General features: G+C 49.1%; 5 protein-coding genes across 5 annotated transcripts; 4 read left to right on the top strand and 1 right to left on the bottom strand.

Annotated features, from left to right (window-relative positions):
* Positions 1 to 1,187: 1,187 nt before the first annotated feature.
* On the top strand, positions 1,188 to 3,662 carry N7487_011538 (Zn(II)2Cys6 transcription factor; the record flags this gene model as incomplete). The annotated part of the gene is made up of 2 exons (XM_056879268.1): positions 1,188 to 1,426; positions 1,502 to 3,662. The coding sequence occupies 2 exons, from the start codon at positions 1,188 to 1,190 to the stop codon at positions 3,660 to 3,662; spliced, it is 2,400 nt and encodes a 799-aa protein (XP_056724587.1).
* Positions 3,663 to 4,277: 615 nt separating this feature from the next.
* Positions 4,278 to 5,386, top strand: N7487_011537 (zinc-dependent alcohol dehydrogenase family protein; the record flags this gene model as incomplete). The annotated part of the gene is made up of 2 exons (XM_056879267.1): positions 4,278 to 4,491; positions 4,545 to 5,386. The coding sequence occupies 2 exons, from the start codon at positions 4,278 to 4,280 to the stop codon at positions 5,384 to 5,386; spliced, it is 1,056 nt and encodes a 351-aa protein (XP_056724586.1).
* Positions 5,387 to 6,465: 1,079 nt separating this feature from the next.
* N7487_011536 (fungal specific transcription factor domain-containing protein) lies at positions 6,466 to 7,542 on the top strand (the record flags this gene model as incomplete). The annotated part of the gene is made up of 1 exon (XM_056879266.1): positions 6,466 to 7,542. The coding sequence occupies one exon, from the start codon at positions 6,466 to 6,468 to the stop codon at positions 7,540 to 7,542; it is 1,077 nt and encodes a 358-aa protein (XP_056724585.1).
* Positions 7,543 to 7,596: 54 nt separating this feature from the next.
* On the bottom strand, positions 7,597 to 8,481 carry N7487_011535 (SDR family NAD(P)-dependent oxidoreductase; the record flags this gene model as incomplete). Its single annotated transcript, XM_056879265.1, has 3 exons — positions 7,597 to 8,087; positions 8,141 to 8,383; positions 8,436 to 8,481. 3 exons carry the CDS (start codon positions 8,479 to 8,481, stop codon positions 7,597 to 7,599), a joined length of 780 nt encoding a protein of 259 aa, XP_056724584.1.
* Positions 8,482 to 8,931: 450 nt separating this feature from the next.
* On the top strand, positions 8,932 to 13,468 carry N7487_011534 (uncharacterized protein; the record flags this gene model as incomplete). Its single annotated transcript, XM_056879264.1, has 8 exons — positions 8,932 to 9,153; positions 9,203 to 9,500; positions 9,566 to 9,806; positions 9,874 to 10,909; positions 10,993 to 11,258; positions 11,326 to 13,072; positions 13,123 to 13,272; positions 13,343 to 13,468. 8 exons carry the CDS (start codon positions 8,932 to 8,934, stop codon positions 13,466 to 13,468), a joined length of 4,086 nt encoding a protein of 1,361 aa, XP_056724583.1.
* Positions 13,469 to 14,536: the final 1,068 nt, after the last annotated feature.

Raw genomic sequence — 14,536 nt, 5'->3', positions numbered from 1 at the left:
CAAGCAATTCGGACCCTTCACCAAATCTAGCAAAAAAGGATCTTCATCCCTGTACGCCAATGCAGATAGTATTATACGGAATGGTATAATGGCAACTCCGTTTTCTTCAGCCAATGCATGCCGCCTAGAAGAGCAGCGGAATAACGGACGCCACCCCGGTTCCTTCACAGATTGGAGCTAATTTTCGAGATAAGTTGATTACCCTAGCACGCCTTTGGGATGTAGTTGGAGTTCACCGTATCTGGATCGGATGTGGGAGTGAGTATGCTGTGAACGCGGAGAATTCCTTAGCGCTAGACGGTAGGTACATAGCATAATAGGACTCACACTAGGGTTTCATTTCATTTAATTTATTGTATAATTTATTCTTTTCATTCAGGATCATTTATGGACGTTTCTTCCGCTTATTAAGTCTATTTCTTCACCATAAATGATATACGTTCTGTATTGACCGGGATTATATATATTTTCATTATATAGTACTAGCGCATTCTCTACCTCAATGGCAAGATAGACGTCGAACCCATGTATACAACCATTGGAAATTCTATGAAAATAAAGCCAAGCTTTTTGATTAATACCTGAAAAGCTGGGCAAGATCATAGGTTCATAAAAGCGTCCCTCATCTATACGAAGTAGCAGGATTGGATTCCCTGTTGACTACAACCTTGGTGCATAGAAGGATCTTAGGTCCATTACGTATCTTATCTGACTGACTTTGGACCAATGACAGAATCAGACACTTATTATTCCGACAAGGTGATATGACGAATTCAGCCAAGGATTCATGAGAATAGCCCTGGAGCTGACAAGATAACACACTAACGGGATTATGGGGGTGTATACCTATGTAAATGGGTAGCATCCCGCTCTGCTCCTCGTTTCTTATTCCCTTTTTGGTATTTTATGCAAGTCTCATGCTTTGCAGGGGTAGCCCGTCATCACTGCTTTTGCAGGTACTTTTGTCCAGGCCAAGATATGCAACCTCAGGCATCCGCCGCCAACACAACCCCTGCACAACTCTTCCCTTTGCGCGATCTATCGCTTCCCTCCACCCCCTCCTTGTCAAGCTCTCAAGTAGTCCAGAGGGAAATTCCTTTTAAGGTTCCGACCGCCATTTGGAGTTGAATGAAACTGGTCTGAATGAATATCGGATTTGTTTTGTTCTCCCACCCCACGCCTCCGTCATGTACTCCACTTTCTCCGCCAACTTCAATACCACGATCGACGCCTCCCATGACACACCAGCCGCGCCTATTACAGCTCCACGACCAAAGCGCAACCAGGTCGCTCGGGCCTGCAACTGGTGCCGGCTCAATCGCATCAGATGCGATGACAAGCAGCCATGTCAGAACTGCTTGAATCGAGGAGCCTCTTGCAGTAACACAAAGCCACAGGAGGCCACCTCGCTCCCGGCTGCAAACCGGTAGGAAACCAACCTACATCTCCCTCAGGATCACATCGGGATGAATGTAAATGGCCCGCTGATCCGTATCGATAGAGAGATGCACCGGTTACGGAATAAAGTCAAGGACCTTCAGGATCAGATCGCGAAACTCAAAGATGGAGCGCAAATCCAAGCACAGACGGGGTTTGCGACACCACCAGTGTCAGATGCTGCCCACACCTCGTTCGATTTTGCAGAGCTCGTCAATACCACAGAAGGATGGCAAGGCCTCCAGCAGACAGGGCAGATTCACTATGGGCCCTTGTCGTCCTCGTATTTTGTCTCCCGAATCAGTCGCTATCTCTCCCAAGCACTTGACCAGCCAATAGAAGATTCGAAGCTGGAAGCATGCATTGCACGCTTTCATTATGTTGCCCCAACCCATCAACCGTCTCGATGGGATGCAAGTCCGGCCAGCCAGGCGGATCAGCTTCCAGACGGAACCGAAGAGGCCGAGGATCTGAATCGGTCACAAGAGGAACACTTTCTGAATCTGCTCTGGCAGTCCTTTCATTGTGTATACCCTATTCTCGATGAACGCGAGTTTCAGAAATATTATGACTCATTATGGTCAAGTTCCACAGATGGATTGTCTTCCCGGAAGCCATCAGCCTTAGTCGATGTGTTGTTGGCGGTCTGTATGCAGTACAGCAGCACTTTCTTCGTTAGTGATGACAACCAGCAGGGAGATTCCGATGCTGGATGGCAGGCCAAGCACGCGAATCTAGCCAGTCGAACTTACTACCAGAGGGCCCAGAGGCTGCTGCAGAGTGAGCTCGAAAATCCAACCATCATGCTCGTGCAGAGTCACATCTTTTCGATTGTGTACTTGTACAACACTTCCCTGTTGAATACGGCGCATATTAACCTGGGTGCCACGTTGCGAATCGCCCACGCGCTGCGGCTGCATATCCGCCCGCTGGACGGGATCTCCCCCGCACAGCAGGAGTTACAGCGCCGAATTTGGTGGACGCTCTATCGGATTGACAGCCAGCTCTCAATGACCCTGGGTAGGCCGCCACTCATTCAGATGTCTAATGTAAGCTGCGGGCTACCCGGAGATGATCGCGAGCACGCCCATCTATCTGGCACAGTTCTTCTCACAAATCATGAGGACATAAGCTGGCTTAGCTTCCACGTCCAGTGCACGAAGCTCATATTTCTCGTCCAGGGTGTGCAGACAGCAATGCACCGGAAATGCTCGCAGTTGCTGAACGGGGATAAAGCCAAGGATCTATATGATGACCCGCGCCTCCTCGAGACTTTGGCCGAGTTTCTCGGACAGGAGATGACAGCCATTCATAGCTGGGTTCAAAATGTGCCGCAGTCACTATGTAATCCTCGCAAGGGGGGCGGGGAACCATTCTCCACCAACCGGGATGCGCTGAATCTGTCTCCGTATAGCCCGCTCTGGCTGCAGCGCCAACGCCTCCTGCTGGAGCTCCACTACCACCATCTTGTCATATCGACATTGCGGCCCTTTATCCGATTTCCCCCTGTGAGCTCCTCTGTGACCCCACTGACCGACGGTTACAATATATCCTGTCTGAATCACGCCATGGCGATTACAAGTATCCTAAACCAAGTGCTCTCTGAGACAGATCTGCTGCGCGGCTGGTCACCCATCTTCCAGTACCAGTGGGATGCCATCCTGTGTACCCTAGGATTTGTGCTCGCCAACTCAGTCTGCCCACCAACCCCTTCTGCCCGCAAGTCGCTGCAGACGGCGATTCGCACGCTAGATCTCGTGAGTGATCACTTTGTGGCAGCCAAAAATGCGGCAGAGGTCGTGCGCGAAGTCAGTTGCCAGGCCGATCGACTCATCAAAACAGTCCAACAAGGTCTCACCCGGAGACAAGCACCGCGTGCCAGCCAGCCCGCGTCTACCAGGGCCCAGAATTCTAGGCCGCCGTCGAACCAAAACTCGTTCCTCACCCCTGGCCAACTGGAGTTCCAGTCCAACCCACTCGAGCGGGCGCTGCCACCAGCCACCCTGGAGGTATCGCAACATCAGCCAATGCCTAACTTTGAAGCACGCATGCACTTAATGGAAATGATGCCTGTTGGATCATTACCAGAATTATCTCCTTCTTTAGGGACGACAGAGTCTCTATCGATACCCTCTGCCACATCTACTGACCTGGCTATCAGCACTGAAGCCCAGTGGCTGCATGCGAGTGCGATGGTCATGGATTCCTGGACCACCAACTTATGATTCTCCTTTTACTTTTTCATTCATTGTTGATTTTTGGTGCTGATTTTACATTTTGTCTGACTTAGAGTACTGCCTTGTCTTACTCTAATCGATACATAGTATCTAACTAGCAGCGGGCCCTGCTAGATGGAGAGAAATAGAAACATAAACTAGATGGGTAACTGATTTATAGTACATATTTATATATTGCTTACACAATTCAATCTTCTATGATACCTCGCTTTGAACGTTTCACGCTTCACTGTAAAAAGGTAGCTTAAATTCTCAGTTTGATCGATATGTACATGTCAAGGGGATCTTACAAGTCTGACTCGCAGAATAATCAAGATGTTGCAGGTTACTAGGAATATGAATTACTCGATGGCTCCCTTAAATACCCAACCAGATGTTTCTACACATGTAGCTCAGTGGAGCGTGGGGGTGTTCGGCGTAATTGGCGTAGTTGGCGCAATGGGCGGGGCGTAATTGGCGTAATTGGCGTAATGGGCGTAATGGGCGTAATGGGCGTAATCAAAATGCAGTTCTCGACAAATCAGATGTATAAATATCAGGTCTCTTGCAATGTTAGAAGGCGTACACCAAATCCTCTATTGTTTCTCTCGAGTGTTTAGTGAAATGGCTCAGCCAACTTTCAAGCAATATTTTCTCCCCGACAAGACCGGTTTTGATAGCTTGGTCCTTCGTGATGTCCCCAAAATGGCTCCCAAGTACGGCCAGATACTAGTTCGAATCAAAGCAGTTTCCCTGAACTGGAGAGATGGTATTATTGCCATGGGAACTTACCCTTTCCCTGGGCCTGATACTCTTGTTCCTGGTAGTGATGGAGCCGGTATGATCCTTTGCCTATCATTGCATTCATAGACTGGTCTAACGTGCTGATAGGTATCGTGGAAGATGTTGGTGAAGGTGTCACTGAGTGGAAAGTCGGCGACCGGGTTCTTGCCAACTTCACTCAAGACCACATAGCCGGCCGACTTAATGCGCAAACACTCTTGTCCCAGCTCGGAGGTGAAATCCAAGGTCTATTGGGCGAATACTTTATATTTCCGAAGACTGGAGTCGTTCACATCCCAGACTACCTCTCGTTCGAAGAGGCATCCTGCTTGCCTTGTGCAGCTCTCACGGCTTGGAACGCGCTCTACGGGCTGGTCCCTATTCGACCAGGCCAAACTGTTCTCTTGCAGGGCACGGGAGGAGTATCGACATTTGGATTGCAGATCGCCCATGCAGCCGGTGCAACAACCATTGTCACCTCGTCATCCGATGACAAATTATTGAAGGCAAAACAGCTAGGCGCAACACACACAATCAATTACCGACAGAATCCAGATTGGGCGGCTGAAGCCAAGAGAATCACAAACGGGCATGGTGTCGACCATATTATTGAAGTTGGCGGGACTCTCACCTTACAGGCATCCTTTGATGCCATCGCAATGCACGGCCTTATACATTGTATCGGGCATATTACAAACCCGGATCCCTTGGGCGCTGGCAAAGAGCTCCGTGGCCCGGATGCTGCTTTCCTGGCGTTGGATAGGTTGTGCATTGTGCGTGGTGTGGTGGTCGGCTCCAAGGAGCAGTTGCAAGATATGTTGGAGTGTTTCCAAGCCAAGTCTATTCGGCCTGTGATTGACAGTGTGTTTGATTTTGGAAGGACGAGGGATGCATATGAGCATTTGTGGAGTGCGACGCATACGGGGAAAGTTGTTATCCGATTTTCTTAATATAGCCCGACTGGCAACTAATATAGCCTTCAGGCTCAGTGTGCTTGCATCCTGCAATCAATACTATTTCTCGCCTTACTTTCCGTTGTTGAATTGCAACCAAGTTTAGTTCATGTCCATCGACCTCGTACGTAGAGCAATTGTTCATCACTACTACAGACTAGTTGCTCTTGAACCAAGTCTCTTTAGCCATCTATTTTAAATACAAATATGCTTGCGTTATGCTCTGCAAGTAATTCCTACATGTAACTCTTCTTGCCATTAGGGCTTTCAGGACCCTGTCCGAAACGGGTTCTAGTGGTAATCTACTGGTAATTACAATATGAAATATACACAGCGACACCCGCAGGGACCCGTGGACCCGTGGACAGGAGGAATGATTTGTCAGCGCTCCGCTCGGGGCTGATGCCCCGAGGCCCCGAGGCCCCTATGACAACACCCAATGACAACAATTCTTGTTATCCCAGTCCTATCTGGTACTAGTAATGCGAATGCAGACGGAAGATAGTATAAGAGCATTTTGCACAGAAGCACTACATACTTGAACTATTGTTCATCTTTATACTATCATGCCTGATAGTGCTCAGAATGTGAAACGGCGAAACGGCTCCAAACACGACAAGACTGGCTGCTTGACCTGTCGACATAGGTATCCTCGACCCAATAAATGCAATGGTTGACAGAAGCTCAATTAATGTGAATATAGACGCAAAAAATGTATTCAAAATACCTTTCCTGTTTGTGGAGCATGCAGACGCCTTAACCTCGAGTGTGTCCGCGAACCTGTTCTCCGGATATTACCTCGCTCGAGGATATCTCTTGAGCAAGATGAAGCTCAATATGAGCAAACCAGTCTATCTTTAGCTAGGCCCTCGGATCATTCACTCAATTCGCTTTCTCTGCATGCATCCGGAATGGCTGAATCCTCTAAGCGACGATATGCAATGAAATTTTACATCGACATCCTGGCTGAGCTGCTAACAGTAAGCCAACAGTTCAACTCTTTTCTTTCTGGTATATTCCATTTCATATGACCAAGAAATAATTTCAAAGCTAAACTCCACCAAGACTTCCTCCCAATGGCGGTAGAATCCCCCGCCCTAGCAGATGCCTTGATCGCTTGGTCATCGGGCCACCTCTCCGCTTATGACAGTGCCTATCATATAACGGCTCTAGAGGCGCGAGCCACTTCCCTCCGCGCATTAGCAAAGGCTTTAATCTCAGAGGATATTGCCAGTCGGGAGACGAACGCAGCGGCTAGCCTTGTTCTTCTAACATCCGAAGTGTGCCTTGGAGATCATACCAAGTGGTACAACCATCTTATAGGCGTGCAGCAAATTATTGAATCTTCTCGATCACCAGTCGGTGCGGATGGGCTTGTGCTTTGTGGACCTGAGGCTCTGAGGCAAAGCCCAGAAGGGCGGTGGGTCCTACGAAATTTCGCGTACCACGATATTCTGGGCAGTGTCACTCTCAGAAGACCTCCTTTAATCCCAGGGAGTTATTTGGAAGAAATCACAGATGTTGTTGATACATATATAGGGGTTGGTTCTGAGATATTGATCTTTATCTCTGAGATCAGTTGTCACTACACCTCGAGCCTCGCACACGGTTACCTCTCATCAGACGAGGAAAATCCAGACCTGACAAATTTGTGGTCAGCAATCGAGCAGAAAATAAAGAACTGGAGGTGCCCACCAGGCACATTGCAAAATTTAGAATCACTAGCATACGCATATCGCTGCGCTGCGTTGGTTCATCTCTACCGCCAGACCTTTCGCAGTTTGAAGCCCATGCATGATGATACCCCCTGGGAGCTACGCGAGAATCTTACGCTTTCTCTGAACTCAAAAATTGCAGTGGAGGTTTCTACAACTCTGCAATACGTGGCCAATATCCCTCTGAATGATGTTCCCGAATCTGCCCTTCTTTTCCCTCTGTTCTTGGTCGGAGCTGAGGCAACGCATAGCTCCCACATGGATACGATCCGTATTCGACTAAGCCTCATGGCGAAAAAACGCAATTTTCAGAATATACAACGCGCGTTGGGTGTTCTGGAGGAGATATGGGAGCATCGATCCCAGGGGTTTGGAAGTAACCAACTAGATTGGCAGGATATCGTGGGTCAACAGAGCGATGATCTTCTTTTGACATAGCAACTAGGCTGAGTTTCAAATATGCTTCATTGATCTCATTCTGTGTTCTAGACTCTAAAACTGGGTGCCAACATGAATTCCGCCATCGACTAGCACATTCGTGCCCGTTACGAAGCTGGCCAGAGGACTAGCCAAGAACACTACAACGGCCGCTACCTCTGTCGGGTCCCCCAGCCGTTTAAGAGGAATCTTCAGTCGCTGCTCCTCCACCCATTCCGGGTTGCTCTTTGAATAAAGCTCCCAAGGACCGCCCTTGCAAAGGATTGGTCCTGGCGAGATGGCATTGACCCGGATGCCCTTCGGTCCCAAAAAGTGGGACAACTCCTGGACATGCTGCAGCTGCGCTGCCTTGCAAGGCCCGTAGGCCGCCGGAGGGGAGCGGTAGAATTCCCGCCCCATGAAGGAGCTCTGCACGATGATGGATGCCAGGGGAGATTTTTCTAAGTACGGGGTGGCTGCTCTGGCCAACTCGACGAAGCCTATGACATCGATCGCGAAACTGCTCTCCCAATGCTCCGTCTCGCCTTCCATATGCATTGGCGACGCTAGGGCTAGTTAGTATGCATTCGAACCAGGATATGTCAGGGAAAGCAATCACCATTGGCTATAATCACATCAATTCGCCCGAGGCGCTCAGCAGAGCTCTCGACCCACTTGACGAGAGCGTCTTTGCTAGCAACATCGAATGCCGTGCCCACAGCGCGGGCGGTATTTCCCTGAGCGAGCGTTGGGTAGAAGTCATCATACTCAGTGTTGGTGACGGTCCGGGCACAGTAGGATACATTTGCTTCCTCCTGGAGGAATTTATGCACCATTGCCTCTCCCATACCCCGGGTGCCTCCTAGCTCCCGCGTTAGTTGCACGCAGCTTGATCTATTTTCTTGTTTTCGTACCTGTGATGAGCACATGGGCGCCTTTAAGACCGGTCAAAAGCACCATACTTGATAATCAATTGGAGAATTGGAATTGGAATGTGAATGTAGACGGGAACGAGTAGAAAATAGATAAAGCAAAACGACGTGACAACGGCGAAATATGTTTTGGCCCCCTTCAGAGTTTGCAGCATTGTGCTTTATAAGTTAGAAATAATTATCGGCTCTCAGACAATTTGAGAGATACATTAGGCCATCCACCTTAACATTCTCCCTCGGGCCACAAGTTAGAAGTGAGCCCAGAACACTTACCCGATTGGGACTGTCTCGAAACTCCGAAACTCCTTTGGGGAACAACCATATATCTAGATTGGACAGCGAAAGGAGGTAACAGAGATGGATTGTTGTTTCTATGTTCCTTTTGAACCCGTCCATTTCCACTTTTTAGTCCGCAGTGTGATTCTTCTACAGTTAATGAAGGGATTGTGATAGTCTTGCAGCGCTTCCTATCTTCATAATGATAAATAATTACCATCCGTCATCAGATGAGACAAAGACACCCATGCAGAATTATGAGGTTGAAACCGACGAGCCGTCGTCGAAGTCGTCCCAAACTGCAGCGGTAGGGGAATCGATTGCAGACAGTGTTAGGAACTTCCTTGAAATTCGCCAGGCCACCATTCCTGACGACGCCGGGGTGGTCTTCGACAAGATATCAGCAGTCGGAAGCGGAACCGGAGTGAGTACCACTGATTTCAATAGAAGGTATTACTATTAACGGTTGATAGTCGCAAGATGCACCCACCGTCACGTCGGCAGCCCAGTCGGCCTTTGGGCTGTTGAGTCCTCTGCAAAACAGACAAAGGAAGCAATATTCTCGACCCATCCTCAGCGGATTCTCAGGCACTATCAACCCCGGAGAAATGTTATTGGTATTAGGTAGGCCGGGGAGTGGGTGTACAACTTTCCTGAAGACGCTGTCGGGCCTGTGGGATGAATACAAAGAGATCCAGGGAGAACTCACTCTCGGTGGTCATCCGCTACTAGATGTGATGAAGCAGCGGCCCCAAGATATTCTCTTTTGTGGTCAGTCCTCGCGTTTTGCTGTTTGGTGCTTGTTGGACAAAAATTGACAGAAAGGTCTCTCTTAGCCGAGTCTGATGACCACTTTCCTACCTTGACCGTGGCAGAGACCCTGCGCTTTGCGACTAGAGCACGTTCTGGTCCCCAAGTCTCGGTCCGGGAAGTTGACATGATGGTGGTGAAGCTGGTTAAGCTAGTTGGTCTGGAAAATGTCCTGAACACCAAGGTGGGAGATGCGAAGATTAGAGGAGTCAGTGGCGGAGAGCGACGGCGGGTGTCTTTGGCCGAGGCCCTGGCCACATGTGCCCGGCAAGTGATCTCTCCTGCTCATTTAAGTACCAAAATTTGGGATTCATCGACTAATACATCTTCACAGCCTAATCTGCCTGGATAATCCAACCCATGGACTTGATTCATCGACGGCGGTCGAATTCATGGAGATGATGCGCGAGTGGACGACACAAACTCGATGTGTCGCTGCGATGAGTGTGTATCAAGCAAGTGATGCGATTGTCTCCTACTTTGACAAAGTCTTAGTGATCAATTCTGGCCGTCAGATCTACTACGGCCCAGTCCAGGATGCAAAGGCATATTTTGAGGATCTCGGGTTTGAGTGCTTATCAACCACCACCATTACCGACTTCCTCAATGTGATGTCCGCTGATCCAGACGTGCGACGAGCCCAGGAAAATAGGGAGAACCAGGTCCCACGAACAGCGGAGGAGTTTGAGCGTGCGTTTAGTGCGAGTCCCATCTACCAGGAAATGCAAAAGTCTGTGCGAGTGGCTAAGGAGCAATCCCGAGCCCACCCCAATCCCCTCGTGAAGACATCGGCATTTGCTCTACCCATCTGGTATCAGATCTGGTACTGCGCAGCCCGCCAATTTCGTATCGTCACTAGTGATTACAGCTTGTGGGCGGTGGAGCTCGCCACTATAGTCGTCCAAAGTCTGGTTTTGGGTACGTTGTTCCGAAACCAGAAGCGGACGACTAATTCCCTGTTCATTTTTGCATCTGCCTTATTCTACTCGGTCCTAGTCCCGGCTCTGCAGTCTATGGCTGAATTTGGTAACGGATTTGCTCAGCGACCGCTCATCCTAAAGCAGAAACGATACCAGATATCTCGACCGATTGCCTATGCGCTCGGCTTGATTACCACGGATGTTGTGTGGAAGGTGGCAGCCATCTGCTATAATATTCCCTTATATTTCTTGACGGGCTTCCAACGTACGGCTGGCAATTTCTTCACTTGGTTCCTGATTATCTACATAGAGCATCTTACCCTGTCGATGTTCTTCCGCTCGGTGGCGATCTTCTCTCCCAATATGCATCGAGCTGTTCTCCCGGTGGGGATTTTCTTCAATATGTATGTCCTCTACACGGGGCTCTACGTGCCCCCACCACAGATGCAAGTATGGCTCGGTTGGTTGAGATATTTAAATGCAAGTGGAGACCATGTCATTTGGTTTGAACAAATCATGCTAATATGTGACAGCCGTTATATTATGCATTTGAATCGGTGATGGTGAACGAATTTAGAGACCTAAGCTATCAGTGCAGTGCCTCAGATTTGGTCCCATCGGGGCTAGGATATACCGACATGGCCCATCAGGTCTGTGCGGTAGTGGGATCGCAACCTGGAGATCGTCTCCTGTCCGGGGCGTCGTACATTCATGCTCAGTACGGATTTAAACCCTCCCACCTCTGGCGGAATGTAGGGATTAACGCGGCCCTATTCGTCTTCTTTGCCCTTTGCTCTGGGTAAGTCACCATGTTCTTAAGTCTTGTTCATGGGGACCTTCTATGACTGACACTGCAGTTAAAACAGGATCGGGATGGAAATGCTGAAAACACCCGCGGGTCAATTAGCTACCGTGTTCTACAGGAAAGGCCCACGAGTACACCGACGTGATAAAATCGATAGCGAAACAGGATCGGACCGCGGAAATGAAAGTTTGGAGACATCGGCTGGCCAAAGCAATGACTTGCATCAATTACAAGAACATCAGTATCCTGACAAGAGCCACAATCTTACATGGACCAATCTCTGTCTTGACATTAAAGGTAAGGAAGGCGATCAACGTCTGCTAAGCAATCTGAGTGGTTTGGTCAAGAGTGGACAACTCAAGGCTCTGATGGGTGTCTCGGGGGCCGGGAAGACTACCCTCCTGAACGCACTCGCCGGTCGTTCCACTATCGGGAATCTCACAGGAACACTAGCACTGAACGGCCGAGTGCTTCCCACCTTCTTCCGAAGTAGAATGGGATACGTGCAACAGCAGGATATTCATCTTCCCACTCAAACAGTGCGCGAGGCATTGCAAATGACGGCACGACTTCGACGCCCAGAGTCCATCACTGTGGCAGACAAGAATGCTTACGTTGAGAAGGTGATTCAATGGCTGGGTATGGAACATATCGCAGATGCCCTGGTTGGTGTTCCAGGGGCGGGACTCAACCTCGAACAGCGGAAGAAAGTTAGTATTGGCGTGGAGATGGCGTCGAAACCAGAAATCCTCTTCCTAGATGAACCAACCTCGGGTCTCGATGGTCAATCCGCCATGTTGATCGCTCGCTTACTTCGTCGTCTTGCGGACTCGGGCCAAGCCATCCTGTGCACGATCCATCAACCGGCAGCCGAGCTCATCGACCAGTTTGACGAGTTGTATCTGCTAAGCCGCGGAGGGAATTTGGTCTATGACGGTCCTCTGGGAACACGCTGTCAGGAGGCAATCCAGTATTTTCGCCCACGGAGTCGCCCCTGCAGCCCAGAGGAGAACCCGGCAGAGTATTTCCTGGCGGTTATTGGGGCTGGATCTCGCAATGACGCCCATATGGATTGGGCTGGTCTCTGGCGTAACAGCCAACTGACCAAGGAGCAAGAGAAAACAGAACAAAGCTTAATCCCCGCCGCTGGGTACGCACCGCAGCTAGAGCAACAGTCGATGTACTCAGTACCGTTCCATGTGCAACTGTGGGTGGTTGTTCAACGAACGTGGTTGTATTATTGGAGAGAGCCGGATTATGTCACGTCGAAGCTCTGGATGAGCGTTGGAAATTCCCTCCTTAACTCTCTAACGTACCTACAGTCCCCAAACACCGAGCGAGGGGCGTACAATAGGGTCTTTTCTGCCTTCATGTCACTCATCGTAGGCCCCCCACTAGGACTGCAGGTGCAGCCACGCTTTGTGACCTTGCGGGATATTTTTGTCCACCGGGAGCGAGAGAGTTTGACCTACCATTGGATGGCGTTTGTCTTATCCTCATTTATCGTGGAATTACCCTTTACATTTCTCAGTTCGTTGGTCTATTGGCTGCTGTGGTACTTCCCCGTTGGCTATTTCACCACCCCCTCGCGCGCAGGGTATAGCTTTCTTATGTACGAGCTCTTTGGGGTATTCGCCACCAGTCTGGCTCAGCTGTGCGCATCTCTGATGCCCAGCATCGAGGCAGCTTTTGCCGCCAATGGATTCTTCTTCATGTTCTGCAATACCTTCGCGGGGACTCTTTCGCCAAAGCCAGTGACCCCCTCGGGTTGGCATTGGTTTTACAATATCTCCCCCTCTTCTACCTGGGTGAGGGCGTCACTGCGGATGTGTTGCAAGATTTGCCTATACGGTGTAAGGGGTCGGAGGTTTCAATCTTCTACGCGGTAAATGGCACAAGCTGTGGGCAGTATGCTCAGGATTTTCTGAAAACCGCGACGGGATATCTGCTCAATCCAGAAAGCACGATGGAGTGTCAATATTGCCGGTATCGCGACGGACAATCATACGTAAGTAGCTCTGATCAGGACAGAAGAAATCAAGGTAACGCATTTAGTCTTGAAACTAATCATTCGATAGTTTCAACAATATGGTTATGAATTTGCTCATCGGCATCGCAATATCGGCGTTTTCATCTGCTTTATTGCGTTCAATTTCACCATGGTTCTGGTGATGACCTATCTCACCAAAACGCGCCGTCATTGATGGAAGATGTACTCTGCTCTGCTGCAGCCTCAGGCTATAGAAGAGGACATTTCTTCGGTGTTGTTTTCTTGTTTGGTAGTAGAAAAAGTAAAAAATACATAGATCGATAGAGCAATCAATGTCCAAGCTTTGGGGGTGTCAGTTTTGACTCTATAGTACTAGAGTGATCGCGAGATTTAATGGAGGCTATCTCGTTGTAAAATATATTGCTAGTATGACAACGAAGAGGGTATACAGAGCCAGGTTGGTTTAGGATCAGGGTTAGGGTTAAGACAACCCTAACTCTGTGGTAATTAATGAATTAATGAAAGTTAAATGCGATTCTCAACATGATATGCCGTGACGAGTGTTACAGGTTTCTTCGACAGCCTATACTGAAATAACCAGTGGTATCTACTAGATAAAGTCACATCATAGGTGTATAATCATCATTAATTTAAGCTACATGAACGGTGTCCAGGTCCAGGTAACTGTCCAGTTGCCTTAGCTAGTTCATCGAAATTCGACCTGCTGCCAGTAAGTACACCGGTCCTGTATTAGCCAGGACTCGCTTGACATACACTCCGTAGTCTCCCGGAGAAACCCCCTGGAGGGCAAATGGCGTGTCCGTAGGTAGTCAGTTGCATCTTGGTCAAGCCTCCACCGGCCGAGACGCCTATGTAGGCCTTAAGTGGGTTAGGTGGAGTAAGACTTGGCGCCATTTATCCATATACAGACGTATAACCTCTACCATGGCTTTTCTTAACCGAAGCTCCAGCTTAATAGAGTTCATGCGATGATCAGAAGCGCCGTGAGGTCTGAGCGCAACCGCCGACCATGAGCGGGGTTTAACTGAGGGAGAGTATTTAGCCGGGGGCTGCAATTCTGATTTGAGCCACCAGTAGGATAATACGAAAAAAGTGATTCTGTCAAAAGGGATGTTAGTTATAGAATTTATTGGTTTTAGACTGCCGCGCAGCGCCATCGAGAGATGGTCGCGTGTTGTAACCCGTCAGGGAGAAGTTTATTAATCTATAACTTCGGAATTTCGCACTTGGCTGATCACTTCTTATTTGACCATTTCCATAC

Source organism: Penicillium crustosum (assembly GCF_028827405.1).
Source record: "Penicillium crustosum strain IBT 35664 chromosome Unknown utg000005l_segment0_segment0, whole genome shotgun sequence".
NCBI lineage: Eukaryota > Fungi > Ascomycota > Eurotiomycetes > Eurotiales > Aspergillaceae > Penicillium > Penicillium crustosum.
This window is presented reverse-complemented; position numbering and strand designations above follow the sequence as displayed.